Source organism: Clupea harengus, chromosome 8, assembly GCF_900700415.2.
Source record: "Clupea harengus chromosome 8, Ch_v2.0.2, whole genome shotgun sequence".
Taxonomy (NCBI): Eukaryota; Metazoa; Chordata; class Actinopteri; order Clupeiformes; family Clupeidae; genus Clupea; species Clupea harengus.
Window position 1 is genome coordinate 9,481,137 of NC_045159.1, and position 21,298 is coordinate 9,502,434.

The 21,298-nt window shown below is 41.7% G+C and overlaps 1 protein-coding gene across 4 annotated transcripts in view; it reads left to right on the forward strand.

The window, feature by feature from the left end:
• Nucleotides 1-1,471: 1,471 nt before the first annotated feature.
• The window catches only part of rad50 (RAD50 homolog, double strand break repair protein), a 36,857-nt gene continuing 17,030 nt past the window's right edge, over nt 1,472-21,298 (forward strand). Inside the window, exons 1-17 of one of the 4 annotated variants that reach the window (XM_031571758.2) lie at nt 1,472-1,486; nt 1,592-1,774; nt 4,215-4,369; nt 4,764-4,847; nt 6,995-7,146; nt 10,472-10,657; nt 11,103-11,307; nt 11,597-11,725; nt 12,429-12,594; nt 12,925-13,118; nt 13,453-13,659; nt 13,824-14,006; nt 14,782-14,939; nt 16,722-16,897; nt 17,302-17,545; nt 19,172-19,361; nt 20,483-20,609. In XM_031571758.2, coding sequence (XP_031427618.1) covers nt 4,241-4,369; nt 4,764-4,847; nt 6,995-7,146; nt 10,472-10,657; nt 11,103-11,307; nt 11,597-11,725; nt 12,429-12,594; nt 12,925-13,118; nt 13,453-13,659; nt 13,824-14,006; nt 14,782-14,939; nt 16,722-16,897; nt 17,302-17,545; nt 19,172-19,361; nt 20,483-20,609 — 2,530 coding nt within the window. In that variant the 5' untranslated portion in view covers nt 1,472-1,486; nt 1,592-1,774; nt 4,215-4,240. Of the gene's footprint in view, nt 1,487-1,591; nt 1,775-2,862; nt 2,966-3,212; nt 3,289-3,314; nt 3,591-4,214; nt 4,370-4,763; nt 4,848-6,994; nt 7,147-10,471; nt 10,658-11,102; nt 11,308-11,596; nt 11,726-12,428; nt 12,595-12,924; nt 13,119-13,452; nt 13,660-13,823; nt 14,007-14,781; nt 14,940-16,721; nt 16,898-17,301; nt 17,546-19,171; nt 19,362-20,482; nt 20,610-21,298 lie in introns of those variants that run through there. The other 3 variants (XM_012837770.2, XM_031571759.2, XM_031571760.2) reach the window with 3 other exon arrangements.

Below are 21,298 nucleotides of genomic sequence, written 5' to 3' on the forward strand. Positions count from 1 at the left end.
GGAGTGGATTCAGGTCAACTCTGTGAATGTCCTTGAGTGGCCCTGCCAGAGCCCAGACTTGAACCCGATTGAACATCTCTGGAAATATCTGAAAATGGCTGTGCACAGACGCTCCCCATCCAACCTGATGGAGCTTGAGAGGTCCTGCAAAGAAGAATGGGAGAAACTGCCCAAAAATAGGTGTGCAAAGCTTGTAGCATCATACTCAAAAAGACTTGAGGCTGTAATTGCTGCCAAAGGTGCTTCAACAAAGTATTGAGCAAAGGCTGTGAATACTTATGTACGTGTTATATTGTCGTTCTTTAATTTGAATATATTTGCAAAAAAAAATAAAATCCTCTTTTCGCTTTGTCATAATGAAGTATTGAGGTTAGATTGATGAAGGAAAAAATGAATAAACGATTTTAGCACAAGGCTGGAACATAACAAAAAGTGAAGCGCTGTGAATACTTTCTGGATGCACTGTAATCATGTAATATTTCAGTATCTCCAGTGTATTGCGTCGGCCCATTAATCTTGCACAAACATCACAGTGAGTGATAGGCTGTGAAACAGGGAGTCATGGATTACTGCTTGAAGGTTTTTAAACACTCTGATTAACTTTTAAAAAATACAATATAAATGGAAAGAAAGGCTTCTGTTACATTTTGTTTAGAAGAATGTCTAGGGGTCCAATCATTTGTAGCACAGAAGATCTTGTTAAAAATAATTATTTCTTGAGGGACTTTTTTTCTCAGAAAGAAAAAGTGACAGTGTGACAAAGAAAACATTGCATATATTAAACTTTCTGTTCATTAACATGTAACCGTATTCCTCTAAATAAATACTTAAAAATACTAAATATCAACTCTAAAACAAAACCAATATACAACACAAAATACGGTTAACATCATTTATGATTCAGTTAGCTCTTTGTCTGGTTCACCTATACATTTCAGTTTAAAAGATGAAATCTGCCCACTGATCAATACATGATTCATTTTAGTTGAGTTGGTGAGGATAATGGAAGCTCATGTTAGATTTGTAAGCCAATCTTGGAAGAATCTTATATAACGGTTTATAAATACTAAGTTTTCCATGCTGTTAGCCTTGACAAACATGATTTTTTCTTTGGCACAGTCCTCTTCAGCCTAGAAAAGGAGGAAAAGATTAAGTATATATTTTGAACATTTTCAATAATATTACCATATGATTCCAGAAGTCACAAAAACAAAGGATCTGGCTGACTACCTTGTCATATTTGATAGTGATATTTAAATAACGGGAATTTTGATACTCACAGTAATAGTACTTATTGGTTGGTCTCCTTCAATCAATCCTTCAATATTGATTTGCAGTTTTCTCACAGTTTCCTCAAGTCTATGTGTGGTATGAAAAGATGTTATTTTAACATGTTCTAATGCTCTCAACAGTTCCTGAGCGACGACCTTTTTGCAGCTGAACTGTCGGAGAAAACACAAAGTCATTGGTTAAATTTAAGAAAAGGGTGAGCTATTTTCAGCATTGTCTAAATATCCATGTTTCATTTTCCACAATCTATGTTCAATATCAATCTGCTTAATTTTACATTTTTTTTTTTACATTATTAAAGTGTTGCCTAAAGGTAAGAGACGCGAGCTTGGGACAGAAAGGTCACCGGTTAGATCTTCTGGACCGGCAGGCAAAATGGGGACATGGGTGAATAAACAGCCCTCAACATCCACAGCTAAAGTGCCCTTGAGGAAGGCACCCGACACCCAGGCGCTGCAGCTGAAGTGGCTGCCCACTGTTCAGGGTGTGTGTACTCACTACTCCTAGTGTGTATGGGCTAATTGCTCACTGCTCCTAGTGTGTGTGTTAACTGCCAATGGATGGGTCAAAAACAGAGTTCTAATTTTTCCTCAGGGGATGAATAAAGTATCTAAATCTAATGTCAAGTGTCACTATATTGTCTAAACACTTAGACTACGTCTTGAAACTGCCATTGAAGTCACCAATTACCACATTCCAGTGGATTCTTGTGCCAGGGTAGCAGGGACTCTCTAACACCTACAGACATATGGGACAAAAATGATGTGTCACCCAGTCCTGATAAAACCTTGTTGGAAGTTTATGCAGAAGGCATACGATTGAAACACATTATATGAAATACATTACATTGGTATCAATATCCTTTACATTATATAACATTGGTATTCTGAATACTCTTCAATCCTTAGGCATAATAACTATACAATTGCTTACTCACAAAGGTGAGGAAATGCTGCTGGTTGAGAAGGTCCGTTAGATGGGAAAGTATTTCTTTGATTGTGTCATCAGCTTTTGAAAAATGCACGAGCACCAGAAGGACCACAAAGTGTCTCAGCATGTTGAGCCTCTGGTGTCTTTGCAAGACCTATAGTTTGGGATGGATGGTTTACAGTATGAGAAGAGGTGCAGGAGGTTGCATTTTAGAAAGTGACACCAAAATGACACTCACACACTAATCCTGTCTTCAGTGATGCTAGAAAGACTCAGCCTCAGTCTACCTAATGTCATGATACTAAATTGTAGGGATGGATCTTTAGCCAGTTTTTTTTTAAATGATAACTCGATGGTTAATTCATTGTGGATCAATTGTATAAGTTTGGGATTTCATATTAAAGGTTGTCTTTTTACCTGATTCACAGGCTTAATTGCAACCTACCCTAAAGCTTCACGGATGTTTTAAGTTTAGCAGTGTTTTATTGTAGGTTATAGAATAAATATCACACGGCATGAATGATGGATAAGGGTGTTGTGTCAAAGTTACCTTCAGATGACCAAGCTTCAATCTGCAACAGCCCTCTCTCCGAACTTTGCTACCAAGGTAAATTCATACCGCCCCGCATTTTATACGCTTGCGCAATGTTTCCCGGCACTAGCGTTACCAAAGTCCTATGACTGTACTCAGTACGCGCCAAGTAGTACATCAGTTCCGGAAATTCTTGCCTGCAGTCAAAAGCGGGTAGGCTATCAACAAAAAAAAACCCACACATTTCCGACTCAGCATGTTGCTTTTACGTATGTGTAGGCCTATACGAAATATTTCATGAAAGTTACTACAGGATAAGGATTCGGCAGCCATACTGAAGCTAAAATGCTACTCAGCTAGCTAAGTGTCACTAAAGCCAATGCAGATAATTTAGGAAGCTGGCGGTGTTTTGGCTAACAAATCAATTCATCGATGTTCAGTCCAGTAAAGGGCTAAGCTGCTCCCATAACTTCCATTATTTCGGAATTCCCATGTTAGCAAAGACGTTAAGACTTGTGTTTTGCTAACTGAGCAAAGTAAGTTGTCGGGTTTCAATTGCTAACATATCAAGCTTAGATAGCTTGCTAACCTTACGTGAGATTCAATTCAGTGAACGTAGCGTCTTATTTAAATTGAGTCAGTCTGTAGTAGTACTCTAAAGATAGAAGAAAGACTGACACACCACGTGTTTTCACCTTAGTCACTCAACATGATAGAGTGGTGGTTTAAGTTGGCTCTCTTGGGTGACGCTTCCTGGAACTTTGACAAATATGAAATTTGTTCACTGAACAAACCGAAACCCTGACTAATGTTTGCTCAGCCACGCTAGGAACCACAAGTAAGCGACGCGAGGACAGCGTTTTTTGTTCCTCACTTGTAATCTATGCAGATATCTCATACTGTCCCAGTAAATTCGTTGGTAATGTATCAATACCATGACCCATGCTTAAACAACGACCATAAGTGTATGGTTTTATATCTTCAGTAAGGTTTTTACTGTGCTCAACCATATCCTTAGTGATAATCGGCCTGGCCCAATAATCAACACGAGAAGAATTTCAGAGCAAATCACCTCTTAAACCAGCCGCACCTATACACCAATCAGCAGCTTAGAAGTCCAAAGTCAGACACTGGAGTTCCAGGTGTCCAGCCAAATTTCAGCACACAGGTGATGGGCTAGGTGCAAAGGCACCAGTGCATTCCCAAATGAGTGACTCTTGTGTTTAACAAACCACTAGATACAACTTGCAAGTTGTGTGTAGTGATCATGTAGGCCACCAATACGCATTTCCAAGTTATTATTCCATGCATTAAATGTTATGGAAAGCATATGACATAATGAATGTATGATTTAGCCTGAAACGTAACAGGCCATTAAATATGGGGTGTATTAGCCTACTGTTAGTTTTGCAGGTGGAGTTGTGAAAAGTTGTGATTTTGTGACCATATGCACCAATCCTAGCCTTTTAGGGCCGAAGGAAGTCCAAGATGTCCAAGATTGAGAAGATGAGTATCCTGGGAATCAGGAGCTTTGGAGTGCAGGACAAAGACAAGCAGGTGATCACGTTTTTCACGCCCATGACCGTGCTGGTCGGACCCAACGGAGCAGGCAAAACGGTGCGTTTCACCCAGTGTGTTTGGAGTGTGTCTTGCATCCTACAGATATTGTTGTGAAAATATATTTACAAATTTGTGCATGCAAATTGTGCATACGCACTGATCTTTTTTCAGCATGGTATGCTGAGGTTCACTATGGAACATTGTTAAAGACCCTGATGCAGTGGGTCTTGTATTGTTGATATGTCTGAGTATTCTTGATGTAGTATTACTTAGCTTATATCCTTTGTATTTCCACTGTATACTTGGCTAACTTGCCTACTTAGCCCTCCACATAAAGTTCAGGACTGCTTAAACACCCTATATATGACCAATCAATAACCCATATCCCCTCAATTCCTTATATGTAGTCAACAGGTCTAAAACCATATTTCACTAACACATTATTCCTCAGACCATCATCGAGTGTCTGAAGTACATCACCTCTGGAAACTTTCCCCCAGGAGCCACAGGTGCAAATTTTGTTCACGATCCCAAGGTAAGGTGACCGTTGAATAAGCCTGAGAGAAGCAGCTCCCTGGGCCATATAACATGTAGAAAGTATTTATTTTTTACTTTTCAAAGGTACAGTGTCTAGTTTTTAGTGGCATCTATTAGTAGAAATGGAATATAGTATTCATAATTTTGTTTTCATTAGTGTATAATTTACCTGTAACTACGAATCGTTGTGTTTTCGTTATCTTAGAATGAGCCTAGGGCTGGGCGGTATGACGGTATATACCGTGCAACGGTAGAAATGTGTCTACCGGGAGAGATTTGGCTATACCGTTTCAACCGCGGTATACTCTTATTTTGAAATCCAATCGATTTATTTTTAGATAATGACCTCCGAACTATACATCATCCCGTTGCCAAAACGATAGAAGACATTCCTCCAAAAATACCACTTTAACGATTTTGTTGCAGTTTTGGGATTTTCGCTTAGAAAAAATAGTTCTTCAGGAAAATATAACTCTAAAGTTTCAGGTGTTGCGTAGCAACCCATTACTTGCTGACTTTCCGTTACGTTAAATGACCGGACTACTTGCGGAATGATATGAAAGATGTGAAGCACAAAACCCGTTGCCAATGACAGCGGCCATTACTTTTTCGCAGGAGTGAAAATAAAGAAATTACAGACCTGCGAACGTCGGGGTGGCCCATTCAAATCAACGGAACTTTTTTGAACATTCTGAAGAGCCGTATAATACGATGCCCAGTACAATTTTTAAGTACATAACCTACAAGGACTTTCATGCCTACTTGTTGAGTAATCCTCGACTGTTGGGAAAGATTCAATATACTGAAAAATATGGACTGAAAAGTGTCGTAGCCATTTATTTGCAGATTCTGTTCCATTTTTCTCAATGATGGTCAAATATTACTAGTTAAATATGCACGATTTCGATAGCTTAGATTTCTTATCAGTATTTCATGTATGTCTGGCGATTTAAGCTTACTAGGGAGATTCTAAGTAACATGGAGACAAAACTTTTGGTACTCCACGTAGATCATAAACCCTTGAATATAAAAACGACTCAGTGAAATCGGTTGAGAAATGTAAATGCTATAGTGCTTTTTATCCAGAAAAACCGCAGCTCCATCATTTACTTGCGTCTGTTTACAGGCCAGTCTTCACCTCACCAATATGGCGGTGACGTTAGCACGTCGCAGCAACGGGCTGAAGCGGTCAATGACGCGTCTATGTATATATGTCTATGTGTAATGGCCAACTTCTTTAATACGTGGCCATATAAAGAAAATGTTTTTGTCATCACTATTGCGTTAACATATGGACACACATTGAAAAGAAAGTTTTAACACTTGAGTTATCTTCTGAAAGTACATTAAAGAACCACTGAAAGCCATATAAGCACTGGACTAAATGCCACATGCCTCATTTTCTTTTTTTTTAACATGCCCTTTGCTTTAATTTTACTATTTAAAGATTCAATGGAAACGTTCAGTACAAAGTAGGCCTATACTGGCCACTATTGCTTAGGCCAATAGCCTATTGAGGCAGTAATGTTTCTGCACCTTAGTGTTCTTAAGGGTCAATAAATAAATGTCTGTGGACACATTACGCCACCGCTGAAGTGTCCTCTTTTGAAAAAAACTCAAATCTGGTCATCCTACGTATAATAAACCGTGATATCAAATTACAAATACCGTGATAGAAGATTTTGGCCATATCGCCCATCCCTAAATGAGCCCATCGTATCTACAGCCGCTCCGGGCTCTATTCCACAGGATCCGCCATGTTTCTACAGTAGCCCAGAATGGACAAACCAAAACACTTGCTCGAGATAGGGCTTTTTGCATTTTTATGGCATTTCAAGGACACCGTAGGTTCAGCAACTTCACCACTAGATGCCACTAAAAACTACACACTGAACCTTTAAGTAAATAATGCTAATAATAGATAAAAACGAAGAGATGCTTAATAGCAACTGCCAATGAACAAATGTCCATGTAAGTACCACAAACCATACAGTCAATGTGGGGTAGAATCAGAAATGGGCAGAAATTCAAATGTGATTTCTATAGCCTAGAGGGAGGGTTACTTCATGTGGGATGGAAGACTTGATCAGAGTTCTTGACCTGTACTTCAGGTTTAAGTCCTGTGTTATTGACCCTGTGCTGTAGGATGCCCAGGAGACCGATGTACGTGCTCAGATCCGTCTGCAGTTCCGGGACATGAATGGAGACTTTGTGGCCGTGCAGCGGTCCATGATGTGCTCGCAGAAACGGAAGAAGGTCGAGTTCAAGACCCTGGAGGGAGTCATTACCAGGATGAAGTGAGTTAACTGCAGTCACGGCTCCTGTTTTGTTTTCTGGTTAATGGTGTTGTCCCTCATTATGTCGGGACGCTTAGTGTCGGGGGTCCTGTTCTTGTATTTTCCGACAGTGACCGGCAGACTGTACATTATCCCACTTATTATACGGTTACGTGCCAAAACGATAAAATACATTCCTCCAAAATACTTCTTTTTAATGATTTTGTTGCTGTTTTGATAGTTCTTCATGCAAATAGAACTTTAAAGCAACCTATTACTTGCTGACTTCAAGTTACACTGAATTTCCGCTACATTATGTGAATTTAGAAGCACAAAACCTGTTGCCAATGGAAGCGGTCATACATTTTTTGCAGTGGCCATTATAAAGAAAGTCAGACCTCCCAACGTTGGGGTGTCCCATTCAAATCAACAGAATTTTTTGCAACATTCTGAGGAGCCGTATAATAAAATCCATTACACTTTTTATCAGCAAAATTCCCCTCACATATCTCAAGCTTATGTCCAGTATGTGCAAGCTAAAATAACAGTCCTTGTCTCTGTCAATGGAAACAAAGAAAGTGGTTGGGACTCAATATACTATTCCAACCACAAGACACGTTCATGTTCCAATGGTGCTTCTTGAGCACTAAAGGGAAGGGTGTATTTGATACACATATTACTGTTATATGGACTGGACATTGTCAGTTTGGGGGAAAGAGTATGTACTTAAAGCAGGGGATCAGGATTACTTCTGCTCAGGTTCAAGCAACCATCAGTAAAAATCATGCTTTGAGAGAAAAGAAAGTCAAATCAAATCTTTATGGCTGCTATGAGTAACGAAAAACAAAACAAACTCATTAATTTCCAACCGATCAGGACAAGTTGAGCTATGTAGTATACACTTTAATTTGCAGTGCATGTCGGAATTTTACAGTGAATAGAATTACAGTTTAATTTGAATATCACTACAAAATGGCTGATATAATGGACCATAGAGTGAGTGAGTGGATTTTCTGAACATAGCTTATATTGTCCAGTGTTGTTTCCAGCTCAGTGGTGGTCATTATTCCGAACCACAAATGTAGCCTAGCCCTGTGCTTCCCTTAGGTTTTCACATGCGTGTTGGTGGTGAAAAATGCCCTCCACTGAGCGACAAGCTGAATCGGACAATGTAAGCTATGTTTGGAAAGTCCACTAACTCTATAGTATTCATCTCTATATTTAGGCCTAAATGATGCCTGAAACTTTATAATTAAACTGTGTCTGAGAATGTTTAACAAATAATGTACACTACAATTTCTCCAGTACACCACAATTCATTGCAAGGTGAACAAAGACCGGACATTTTTTAGTTTACATGTTTGTCACAAGGTCGATTCACCTAAATGATGGCTGAAACTTAAAACATTTAAGCTGTGTGTTAGAACAGGGGTCTTCAACCTTTTTCAGCCCAAGGACCCCTTGGCTGAGAGAGACACTGAGCAGGGACCCCCACCCCCGCCGCCCCAAATTTGGGCCTGATATTCATATAATTTATTTGGAACTAAGTGTCAGTCACACACACACACTCCCCTACACATGTTTGAACAGAATTACAAATCATCTGTGACACACAACTCATTTCAATTTATTCTGTTTATTATTGACATTTTTTCTCACAGTTAGCCATCACTCTGTATTCAATTAGGGAGGGACAAAGAATTGAGTAGCTTGAGAAGCTTAAGTATGGATGGAATGTCTCATACCTAGTGAGAGATCTGACATTTGAAAATTCATCATTCATGTCTTTGGCAACAACATTCTCCCTATACATGGCTCTTGCACCGTCTGTGCACATCGCAAAACATTTTGGCCAGGGTATATCATGTTCACGGAAAAAATTGTCGATCACTTTGAAAATCTCTGAACTTTTTTTACCTCCAGGCAGCTGCTTACAGAATAGAAATTCCTCCTGCATCTCATTTTGGTCGACAAATCACAAAAAAGCTAAAAGCTGAGCGTCTTTTGACACATCGGTGGATTCATCTAATTGTAGTGCAAAATAATCTGTCTTCGGGAGTTTTGCGACTAGTAGTGCCCTCACATCAGCTGTCAATTCATCAATAGCATTGGGATGCTTTTCAGTTTTTTTACGTACTCATCCTTCCCAAACATTGTTTTGCACATATCACTAGCTGTTGGCAATATTAAACTTTCCGCAATTATGTATGGCTGTTTGGTCTGAGCGACACGTAATGCAACTTGATAAGAGGCTTTTAAAGCTAGCTCGCACACTTTGGCTGATTGTCTCATCAAGGTCTGCTGGCCCTCAAAAGATTTTAAACAGGAAATATTAAATGTTTTTTTTTCTTTCAAGTGAGCATGGGTTGTCTTTGAGTGTCGTTGCAGCTTTGATGGTTTCATAGTTTCGTTTGATAGCACGGAAGAGCAAACCACGCACACTGCTAATGCTTCACCATCGGTCTCGTGAAGGCAAACTTCAGATAATTCTCTGAATATGTACGTGTCTTCTCCCGTTTGCGCTTTTGACTGTTCATGGAAGGGGTGTTGGCATCCTCTGAAGGTAGATCATCTGAACCGCCATCAGTGGTGTCTGACGAGGAGCTTTTGTTCCGAGAAATTACAAAATGATCAATTATTTCAAATTGTATGGTTATGGCAGGTAACGTCTTTTGGCACCAGATAACTAAATGTAGCTAAAAGTGCATATGTTGCCATTATGATCAAATGGTCGCGTGAAGACTCATGGGTAGCCTATGTATTATTTAAGGAATAGAAAGCAATTTTTACGTTCTGTTTATGTTTATGTAGTCTTTTGGACGTTTTTAATTTTTGGAAGAGGGAAAAAATGCTTCAGATGAAATCATTTGGCGGACCCCCTGCAGTACCTCCGCGGACCCCCGGTTGAAGACCTCTGTGTTAGAACATTTAGAGTAGAATCCCCCGCATATTCCGTTTCCTTTTGCACTTCCTATCTCTAGATTCTTATTTCCACCAAAACCTCAGCTCGTCCTCCAGGCATACGCCCTTTCACTCTAGGTTTGTTTATGTAACGTGATGGTAATGCTATTCTAGCAACCTGAGAACTGGATAAGTAGGCCTTGTTTATTTTGCTGGGGACAGTTCTGCTAGGCCAAAACACATTCTGGTGGTGTTGACCAATAAACGATATGAAAGATTAATTTCATGTCATTGTATTTATAATAGTCTTGTTTGTAGGCTCTTACTTTAGCAACAAATCTGCTTCAAAACAGATTTACACAATTAGATATGTTCTCCAAATTGTTCAGCCCTATCGTTCTTTGTTATTCCATTCACCTTTGCGATTTCTGTTTATCCTCCTCAGACATGGAGAGAAAGTCAGCATCAGCTCAAAGTGCGCTGAGATCGACCGCGAGATGATCGCCGGGCTCGGCGTCTCCAAGGCCATCCTCAACAATGTCATTTTCTGCCACCAAGAGGACGCCAACTGGCCGCTCAGCGAAGGGAAAGCCCTGAAGCAGAAGTTCGATGACATATTCGCAGCCACAAAGTACGTAATCTGTGTAATCAGCTGACTCAACCCAAAAGTTTCACTCTGAAAAAATCAATTATCCCGGCAGGATCATGTTTTTCCATGTGTGGATTGTATACATGCAACAGCCCATATGCCCATGTACACTTTTGTGTTTAAACTAGCAGGAGGTCTCTTCCCCTAGTTGCATCATTACCCTGGTGTATATCTGAGACCTGCTGATTTCAAACATCGATCACTGTAATTGCAAAGTGCTTGTAGAACAGGGGTAGAGAGAAATAACAGAAGTGGTAGAATAGGGTTTGAATAGTTGTAGAATTGCTAAGAAAATACTTATTTTGATGAATGTTAAAAGAAATGTAAAAAGACATATCTGATAGTTGTGCATGTAAGTCCATTTTATTTAAAAAAAATGTTATTACCTGAACCCCATATGGTTAATGTGCCTTTGCTCCTCCTGCAGGTACATAAAGGTGCTGGATGCAGTGAAGCAGCTGCGTGTGAAGCAGGGGTCTGTGGTCCGCGAGTGCGAGACGGAGCTCAAGTACCTGAAGCTGAACAAGGACAAGGCTCAGGAAATCCGTGACCTGCTGGCCAGCAAGGAGGAGCTGCTGGCAACGTCAGTAGACAGCGTGGAGCGCATTGCCAACCAGATCACTCCTCTGGAGGTGAGAAGTCTGAACTCGGGAACATGAGAGAAACTCTGTGATGACTCCTGCTTTTTCTACAGTGTCTTGATTTTATGCCACCTTTTTCTGGGCCCTCTCCTGTAATGCTAGGTACCTGAGTATTTAGAGTCTTCCCCCACTGTTATGTCTGACTTGAGGTATACTGTCCTTTTTTAACAAATTCGTGGATACACTAGCGTCTGTCTGGTCCTAGGCTGCCTGCGGTGCAATATCAAAATGATTGATTGGTTTTATTAAACTTACCATCATTTGTTAAATTTACCCTCAGAACCAACTGCTGGAGATTGATGATAAGCTGGGCAATGTGATGGCTCTAGATAACAACATCAAGGCCCTGGAGAGCAGGAAGAAACAGATGGAGGAGGACAACCGAGAGCTGGAGGAGAAGATGGAGCAGGTAACATTACTGCAAATCCAATTGAGCCAGCATCTGCCGAGGCCACACCTGTCACCTCTCAGTTCTGCCTGCTGTCTTATGCCAGTTTGGTCATGCATGCGTTGTGTGCATCCATGATTCAAGTTGTGAAGAAATGTTGTGCACCCATAATTTACGATGTACTCATTTAGTTATACAGTGGGGAAAATAAGTATTTGACCCCCTGCCGATTTCGCAAGTTTGGCCACTTGCAAAGAAATCTGTGATCTATAATTGTAATGGTAGGTCTATTTTAACAGTGAGAGACAGAATATCAACAAAAACATCCAGAAAACTGCATTTTATAACAGTTATGAATTGATTTGCATTTGTTGCGGAAAATAAGTATTTGAACCCCTACCAAACAGCAAGAATTCTGGCTCCCACAGACCAGTTATGTGCCCAAGAAGCACACAGATTAGTCCTCATTAGGCCTAACAAGGTACACCTGATCTCAACTGGTGACGCGTATAAAATAAACCTGTCCAAAGAATCATACTTCACACCTTCAACCTCACCACCATGGTTATGCTTTCCTCTGTAACTCTTCACGGTGTGTATGTATGTGTGCGTGCGTGCGTGCGTGCGTGCGTGCGTGCGTGCGTGCGTGTGTGTGTGTGTGTGTGTGTGTATATGTGCATGCATGCATGGGTGTCTGTATGTGCGTGTGTGTGTGTGTGTGCAGGTTTTCCAAGGGTCAGACAGTGAGCTGCAGGACATGTATGAGAATCACCAGCACCTGGTGAAGGAGAAGGAGCGCCGGCTGGTGGAGCAGGAGAAGGAGCTACACCGCGCCGGACGCGAGTGCCAGAGGCTCACCAACGCCAAATCAGAGTTGCTGGTGGAGCAGGGTACTGCAACACTTCCACGTGTTTCACATGTAGGCTAGACGCAAAAGACTGAGTTTCTGTCTCAGTTAGAGCACATGATCTTTGGCCCATCACTATGTGTTGTTATTTAGAAGTGGGATTAGCAGCAACTCGGTGCTATTATATACTATATACTTCACTTTAAAGTATTGTTAACTCCAGCGATATGTATTGAAGCACAATACAAATTAGATGTATCTGTATTCTTTATCAGTTGTTTTGTTGTTGTAAACTATTGAGGGAAGTTGTCATGGTGACATTGTTTAGAAGTTTTATGTTTTTCACCGTTTCTCTGTGTTTCTCTCCTCCAAGGTCGTCTCCAGCTTGAGGCTGACCGACACGCCCAGAGCCTGAAGAACCGCGACGCCCAGGTGCGCTCTATGGCCTCGACGCTGGAGCTGGAGGGCTACGAGCGAGCGCCCTTTAACAGGCAGCAGATCCAGAGCTTCTACCAGCAGGTGGAGGACAGGCAAGAGCAGGAGACTGAGGCCCTCAGACAGGTCATGGTAAGGCTGAGAGATCCCTGTAATACTCAAACTTTTATTTTTAATTAGCATGATATGAATTATATAAACACAACATGTTATGACTTTATTGCTTGTATTTTGTCTAAATTTGGATCATTTTTATTGTAGTACTATGTTAGATTATTAATAATTAATTAATTCATATTTAAGGGGGCGGTTGTGGCACAAGCGTTAGCGTCCCATACCACACACAAATCCAAGCACCCACGGGAATCTGGGCTTGTCTGACCTGAGAGAATTTATATTTTGACTGTATTTATCGTAAATGAACCTCTGGAGTGTGTGACGCCCTGTGTGCTAATCTCTACTCCAGAGGGATCTGCAGGAGCGGGAGGCCCAGAAGCAGCAGAGTCTGGACGAGATTCGGGACAAGCGCACGGGCCTGGAGCGCACCATCGAGCTGAAACGCGACCTCCAGAGCAAGAAGCAGCAGGAGTTCCGCGCCGTCAATCAGGAGCTGCAGCGGCTGGAGGGCTCGTCTGGGCGCCTGCATGACCTGGAGGCCCAGCTGGCCAAAGCGGTGAGGCCCAGTGGAGTCAGATGACTGGGTTTTCACTGAGTGTCTTTTTACAGTGGATGTAGTGATACAGGGATATGTACTGATGCACGAATCTGATAATATTTTGTGTGTGTGTGTGTTTCTATGGACACACATTCATCCCTGTGTGTGTGTGTGTGTCCCAGGAGCATGAGCTTGACAGTGCGGTGCGTAACTCCTCTGTGGACAGCATGCGTGTGGAGCTGGAGGAGCTGCAGAGGGAGAAGGTCGAGCTGGACCGCAAGCAGAGGCAGCTGGACCTGGAGATGAGTAGCCTCAACACACACACCACCGCCCGCACTCAGATGGACATGCTCAAGAAAGACAAGGTGGGCCCAGCACACACACAGTTTTACAATTTATGATATTTTATATCATAACTCCACATGACTGAGTTGGTGTATATGTTCCCAGTTGTCACTACAGTGCAGGCAACTTCTATACAGTGGTACTTACAGTAAAAAGGTGATGTTATAAAACTACCAAAGCTAGGCTAATCAGTTGTTGTTGATAACATCACTTAATGTCATGCTCATCAAACTAACAGTTAGGTTAGTGGCATTGCTGTTGCTGTGATCTAGAGAATATGTTTTCCTCAAGCACAGTGTTATGTCTGGTTTACTCTGTAGGCACCGCAAATGGGGTTTGCACAGCAGTAACCGCACAGTGAGAATAGGCAGGGGTACCTCTGTTTGCTAATTTCATTGACACAAAGCAGGGACGAAATCAAGCATAAATGGGTTGAGTAATTAGTGGATGTGGAAATTAGGTTATTTTTTATCAGCCAATCACAATGATTCGAGGAGATGGAGGTTCATGTGTAGAAGGTCTGTCTGACATGAAATCATTTAGAAGTTTCATGGAAAAGGTGTTGCTTTGGAGGTACTCATTTATTCATGGAACTCCCATGACTGTGTGCGAGCACACCCCAGCATTGCGCTGACCCACCCATTTTTGCGCTTAGAATCTTGCTCATCATGTTATATTAGCAAAATGATTTTGTCAAGGTGTTAAATTAGCTTCAGGTCATGCATGGCCATGCCTGGCTTGTTGCCAGCCGTGTTGCCCGTAGGTGAAATTAGGGCCCTGTGTGTCTTTGGACAGGTGGATAAGGAGGAGCAGGTGAGGAAGATCAAAGCCAGGCACAGCGAGGACCTGGTGGCCCTAATGGGACACTTCCCTAGCAAGAGAGAGCTGGAGGACTGGATCTTCTCCAACTCCAGGGAGACCAACTCCACCCGAGAGAAACTGGCCAAACTCAAGTAAGTCCAACTGTGTGTGTGTGAGCTAGCTGGCGTCACTTAAGGCATACCTGATTGTGAAAGTGTGTTAGCTGGCATCACTTAAAGCATACCTGATTGTGTAAGTGCGCTAGCTGCCATCACTTGAAGCATACCTGATTGTGTAAGTGCGCTAGCTGCTGTCTCTTAGAACAGGGGTTCCCAACCTTTTCTACTCCGAGGCCCACCTTTTCGTATTTGTAACAGGTGGGGGCCCAACAGACACCCCGCTTATTTTAGCTAATCTATATTCCATTCTTATTAATAAGCGATTGTTATGTGTCACAAAGAGCAACATCAGCACCTGCTACAGGTGGGAGCCTAGTAATTATTACAAGAAAATCTTCCTCTAGATATTGCAATCAAAATTGTATTGTGCACCAGAAAACAACATAAAACCGCACAGAGCATTTTCAGTCAAAAGGGATTTATTATCCAAAAGAGTTTTGAAATAAAGAAACTTAATTGCAGTAGGCCTAGGTCTATTTGTGCACAGCAAACAAGCAAGGAAATAAAACCAGAATAGACTCAAAAGATAGCATGCACTCAAAACAAGTGATGAAACATGCAAACAAGACCACTCAGTTAGGCCTAATTAAAATAGGTGATGCTTCAGACATGCAAACAAATAGGTTAAAATAATGTTCAAATAAATAGGTTCAAATGGGTCAATATAATGATTGAAATAATGATTTAAATCTGTGGCTGCAATCTATTATCAACATAAATAGAACCGAGCATTCCTGGGCAGTAGTTCGAGTTGGTAGCTCTGCGCAGAAAAGCATGTCCTCTTGTAGAATACCACTCCAATGATAACGCACAAAAAACAGCACTAATGCAGCTTTACTGACGTCTGTCGACTCGTCTAACTTGTTTTAAAAGGAACGGGCTACCTTTCATCCTTTCCAGTTCTGTATGTGAGGGCTGGATGACGCGTCTCCAATGTCGATTCAGATTTTAAGGTTTGAGCGCCTCATTAGACAGCTTTAAAACGCACTCGACACACTGCTCCCTGGGCTCAACAACGACGTCACCTCCATTCAAAAAACCAAATCTAATATAATCAGGGTTGTATTTACGCTGAATTTGAGTAGTTTTCGGTAGTATGACATTACCAATGCTGTAATTCTTTAAATTTTTCTACAGCGTTGGTAACCTTTTCACGGACTGGGCTAGTTACTTTCCTAGAGAAGTCGTGGAGTGTGGGTTGGCGACCATCTAACCTGGGACTGCTTTCTGTCGGGTGCTTTGCATTACGGTGATAACTTAAAGACGAGCTGCTTCTGTGATCCCTAAATTCAGCTTGACAAATGCTACATACAACTTTAGTTTTGTCGATTGTTCCGTCAGCAGAAACTTAAACAGAAACTTTCCGCCCAACAATCCCTCAGCTCTCTCCATCTTCAACTACCGTCTCGGTCTCTCCTATCTAACTGACTGCAGGCACGCGGCGGTTTCGTGTCAGGGGTCAAAGCACACCGGAAGTAAACAAAGTTGCGTTAAAATATTTTATCGCATTCATCTCGGCCACAATAATCTCATAGATTAACGCGTTCATTTTGACATCTCTAATTAATATTGTTCTCAACTAAAAATCTGTAAAAAAAAAAAAAAAACCTGAAACATTTTCGTGGCCCACTGGATGGTGCTCGGCGGCCCACCAATGGGCCGCGGCCCATGGGTTGGGAAACCCTGTCTTAGAGCATACATTGTGAAAGTGCCCTTGCTGCCGTCACTTAAAGCATACCTGCCTGTGCTGTGCAGCAAGGAGCTGGCCTCCGGAGAGCAGAACAAGAGTCACTGTGCGACTGAGATCCGCCAGAAGGAGCAGCAGCTGGCCAGCTACGAGGATAAGCTCTTCAGCGTCTGCGGCAGCCAGGACCTGCAGGCCGACCTCAACAAGCTCCAGGAGGACATTGAGAAGAGCTCCAAGCAGAGAGGTACGCCAGCTCACCCATTGCCTGGCTGAAAGCAGCAGCACCACTTCCCTTGACTTCCCTTGACACGCAAGTGAGGGACCTCTCCAGCCCTAAACTGTCGAACTATAGATGACTAGTGACTGATTTGCAGATGGCAGAACAAACACAAAGAAACTGTGTGTGGTGTGTGGCTGAGCCTGGCTGTGCTTGTCTGTGTGTGTGTGAAAAAGAGACTGTGTGTGTGTGTGTGTGTGTGTGTGTGTGTGTGTTTTTGTAAAAGTAAGAACGTTATCTGTTTGTTTGTGTGAGTCTGTGCGCACATTCTTGTGAATGTATTAATGTGTAAGTGTGATGCAAGAGTGTGTGTGTGTGTGTGTGTGTGTGTGTGTGTGTGTGTGTGTGTGTGTGTGTGTGTGGGCGGGCAGCCATGCTGGCGGGTGCCACGGCCGTGTACTCTCAGTTCATTAGCCAGCTGACCCAGCCCGAGGAGGCGGAGCCCTGCTGCCCCGTGTGCCAGCGCATCTTCCCCTCTGACAATGACCTGCAGGAGGTCGTCAACGACATGCAGTCCAAGCTGCGCCTGGTGCCCGACAAGCTCAGGAACACCGAGCAGGACCTGAGGAAGAGGGAGCAGAGGCGCGACGAGATGATCGCCCTGAAGCCCGTCAGGTAGGAGTGAGTGAGCAGTCAGCTGTATACACAGACCCAACTGTTCTCTAATGCGGTTTCTTTGTTAACTAATCAAATGCACACTACTTGTTATTTATTTACTTGGTATTTATTCAGTTTTCCTATGCTCTGTAGAACTGTTATAATGCACTTTAATTCTGGAAGTAGACCTCTAGTCACTCCCAACAGGGAAGTGATGTCTCAGGCTTACGGCTAAGCCCTATTGGCGGCCTGTTTAGAGTCTATTTAGGCTCTTTTTAGGCCTTTTTCTGAAAACCACTCTATTGGGCTCTATTATGGATTCTATTACGGATTCTGTTATCAGTTCTATTCAGGCTATTGGTCTATGTTTCTCTATTCTGTGTTCCGAACGAGATAAACACACAGTTGGGGCTACTTGCACAATGTTTTATGTACTTTTGTATGTATGTTCTTTTAATTATGTTATTTTTAATATTATTATTTAATTATATTATTTCCTCTTGTCTTTATCTTTCCTTTGGATGTTCCTTTTACTTTTATTTGTGTAAAGCACATTGAATTGCCTCCGGTATGAAATGTTGCCTTGACTTACAGCTTACCTTCTTATCCAATGGATATTTTCCACAAAGGCTTAATCAATTGTATTTGTGTTAGATTGAGTTAGGCTGTCATTTTATACAAATAGTTTGGAATATGGTGGACAGTAGACTGTGTTTTCCAACAGTCACCTCCTGAGCAGTTACAGTGTCGCCACTAGATGGCATAGCTATTTCACCACTTGCTGTGTGTGTATATTAAGCTATATCTAGTGACTAGAACACTGGATAAGGTATAGTATAGGTAAAGTAGTTTGTTTAAAAGTTTAATAGTTTGTTGTGGTAGACCTATTTGTTGCATCTTTGTTTGTAAAATGGGTAGTGTTAAATATCAAAGACATTAACTGTTTCCATCAAGCTGATGCATTTAATGTCCTCGAAGGCACTTAAAGATAGAGCTGGTGTCTTTCGTGGAAGCTAGCTTCCTTGAAAAATGCTCTTCTTCCCCTCAATGTGTTTCCGGGAAGCTCTCTCCTTGGGCGTGCACTACCTTGGCTTCAAAAAGAAACATTAAAAGGCAGACTATTGACCTGAGGGACTGGGCAACTCCTTGTACTATAATTGATTCTAATTGGTTGATTTTACAGGGCTATTTTTAACAGTTTACGATGTCTGGTCCACTAACCCTCGTTATAAAAAAATCCTCAAATGTTACAGAAACAATTGCGTCACACTTTATTTGGAGGGTCCCCTATAGATCTACAGATGCTCAGATTATAAACAAACTTTCTATTGAAACTCTATTAACTTTAGTTTATGGTTTCATTTAGGGATTGGGTTTGATTCAGGTAGAAAGACTAAACTTGAATTTCAACAAACCATCCGTAAAGCCGCCATAGGCGGACTATCCAAATAAGGTGCTGCCACAATAACAGTGATGATACCCTTGATCTATGTCATTTTTAATCCTTCCAGCGGTTACTTAAGTTTGTTCATTATATTTTACTCCCTTTTATCATTCTCACTCCTCTCTAAACTTCCTTTTTTGCGCAAAGTGTGAGGTTGTTATGTTTAATTTTTTATTCTCTGCATTCCCACGTTTCCTCAGGCAGTCGATCGTAGAACTGCAGGAGAAGGAGTTTCCCACTCTACGGAACAAACTCCAGAGCATCAACCGGGATGTTGAGCGCCTTAAGGGGGACATCGAAGAGCAGGAGACGCAGCTTTCCCTGCTCATGTCCAAAGACGACACGGCCAAGGCATGTCAGTCCGACATCTCTCTCATGGACCGCTACCTGGTGAGTAACGGAGCAGTACGTTAAGCAGTACGTTTTTTAGATAACCAATTAACATATGCATGGAAATATAACAGTTTGGTTAATCAAAGCTACTTCGAAAAATGTGTTGTAACTGCTTTGTTTAAAAAAATGATCAAATGTACATGGCAATACATGATAAAAGATGGTTCTAGTTGAAATGCTAAAATGTCTGGCTCCAACCATCGGGTGTGGCTGAGGCGGGGGGTTTATTAATATGGTCTGATATGTAAAATACACCAAAATCTAACATACATAAACCAAAAAAATACAATGTCCATCAGTCAGACCCTTGCCTTTCAGAAATGAGTCCAGGTGAGGGTATTGCAGCAAGCATAATTGCTCAGTTAGCCAGGTAACTTCTAAAATATCATGCAACAACTTCTCTTAACATTTGTTCATAAGTAGCAATAATACATTGTGCACATGCACAAAGGTCAAGTGTGTGGTTGTGGCTGCGGCTGCCTAATGATGCATTGCCTTGGCCATGCCTTCACAGCGGTCAGGGTAGAAGAAAAGGAGGTGGTTCTGGTCAAATAGAGTGGAGAGGCAGTGGTAAAATAGTAAAGTAAAAAAAGAAAAAGATCTTCCTTTCCTTGTATGGCCCAAACATGTTTGTCGTTTCGGGAGTTAACTACACAAACAATTGCAAAAATGTAAACACTTGAATCACTATACAAAAATGAATGTAGTTGAACTACCTGCAAGCTACTGCGAAATGTAGTTACACTACTAGTTTAATTACATCTACTCCCCCTGCACTGTCAATTTAGTCAATTCAGTTTCTTTTATACAACACAATTAGCACTGATCATTGTCTCAAGGTACTTAACAGAGCCTAAGTCCTGAAACCTCTTGAGGAGCCACGTAGGCCCCTGTGTTAAAAGCTCCCTTTTCTCTGTCAGTCCAAAGATGTCTATCAAGGTAGTGCAGTGTGACAAAAGGAATCAGGTCATTTCTGGAGCAGATTTCATATGTGAACAAGTACTTTGGGTTTCTCTGTCTGCTATTTTTATATGTGATGCATGTGTGGTATTGATGTTCTTATATGTGGTCACTTGTGGAGTGTGCATTTGATTGTAAAGCGTTTCACTGGTTTGCAGATGGACCTGAAGGATGTGGAAAGAAAGATAGCTCAGCACGCTGCCAAGCTCCAGGGAGTGGACCTGAGCCGCACCATGCAGCAGGTCAGCCAGGAGAAACAGGAGACCCAGCATCGGCTGGACACCAGTAAGGCCAGCAGTCTACTCCTGTCTCTGGCTTTGCACCTGACCAGCTGGATTCACTCTGCTTTAGTTTTTTTGTCTTTGGTTTCTTTGGTTTCTTTGGTCTTTGGTTTGTCTTCTCTGATTTTTCTGTGAATCTTTTAGTTAGTTTAAGTTCAGCTAAAATGATCTTGTGAAATCTGGCTGATAGGTGAAAATTCACCCTAGTTACCTCAGGACTCCGGAGCTGCATATAAGTATATTTATTAGACAAACAACAATTGCAATTGGGCTCACTCACAAAACAAGGATGAAAGTGAAGCAATGATAAACAAATCGCACAAGGTTTATATAGACAGAAGTTGAGCGTTCAGCAGGGATAACCACGTGGTGGATTTCTGATGTCCGAGGCAAGGATGGAAGTTTTGCAAGGTCGGAAGAAGCACAGTTCGACCCTTCTTATCACTTCTGGTCTAAACATGCTCTTGTACATATGCAGACTAAGTGGCACCTAATATTCTAAGTTACACACACGCAGAAAAGCCATGTTCCTGCTTTCATAAGCACATGATTCATACAAGGAATATATTAATACAAAGCACTTGATTATTATATTCTTAAGTCATTAACAGTGTTTGGTAGTGTAGATGTTAGTGTAGATATTAGAGTTTTGGAAAAAGTCATGGAAGTTTTTGGAGACAGACAGACAGAAAG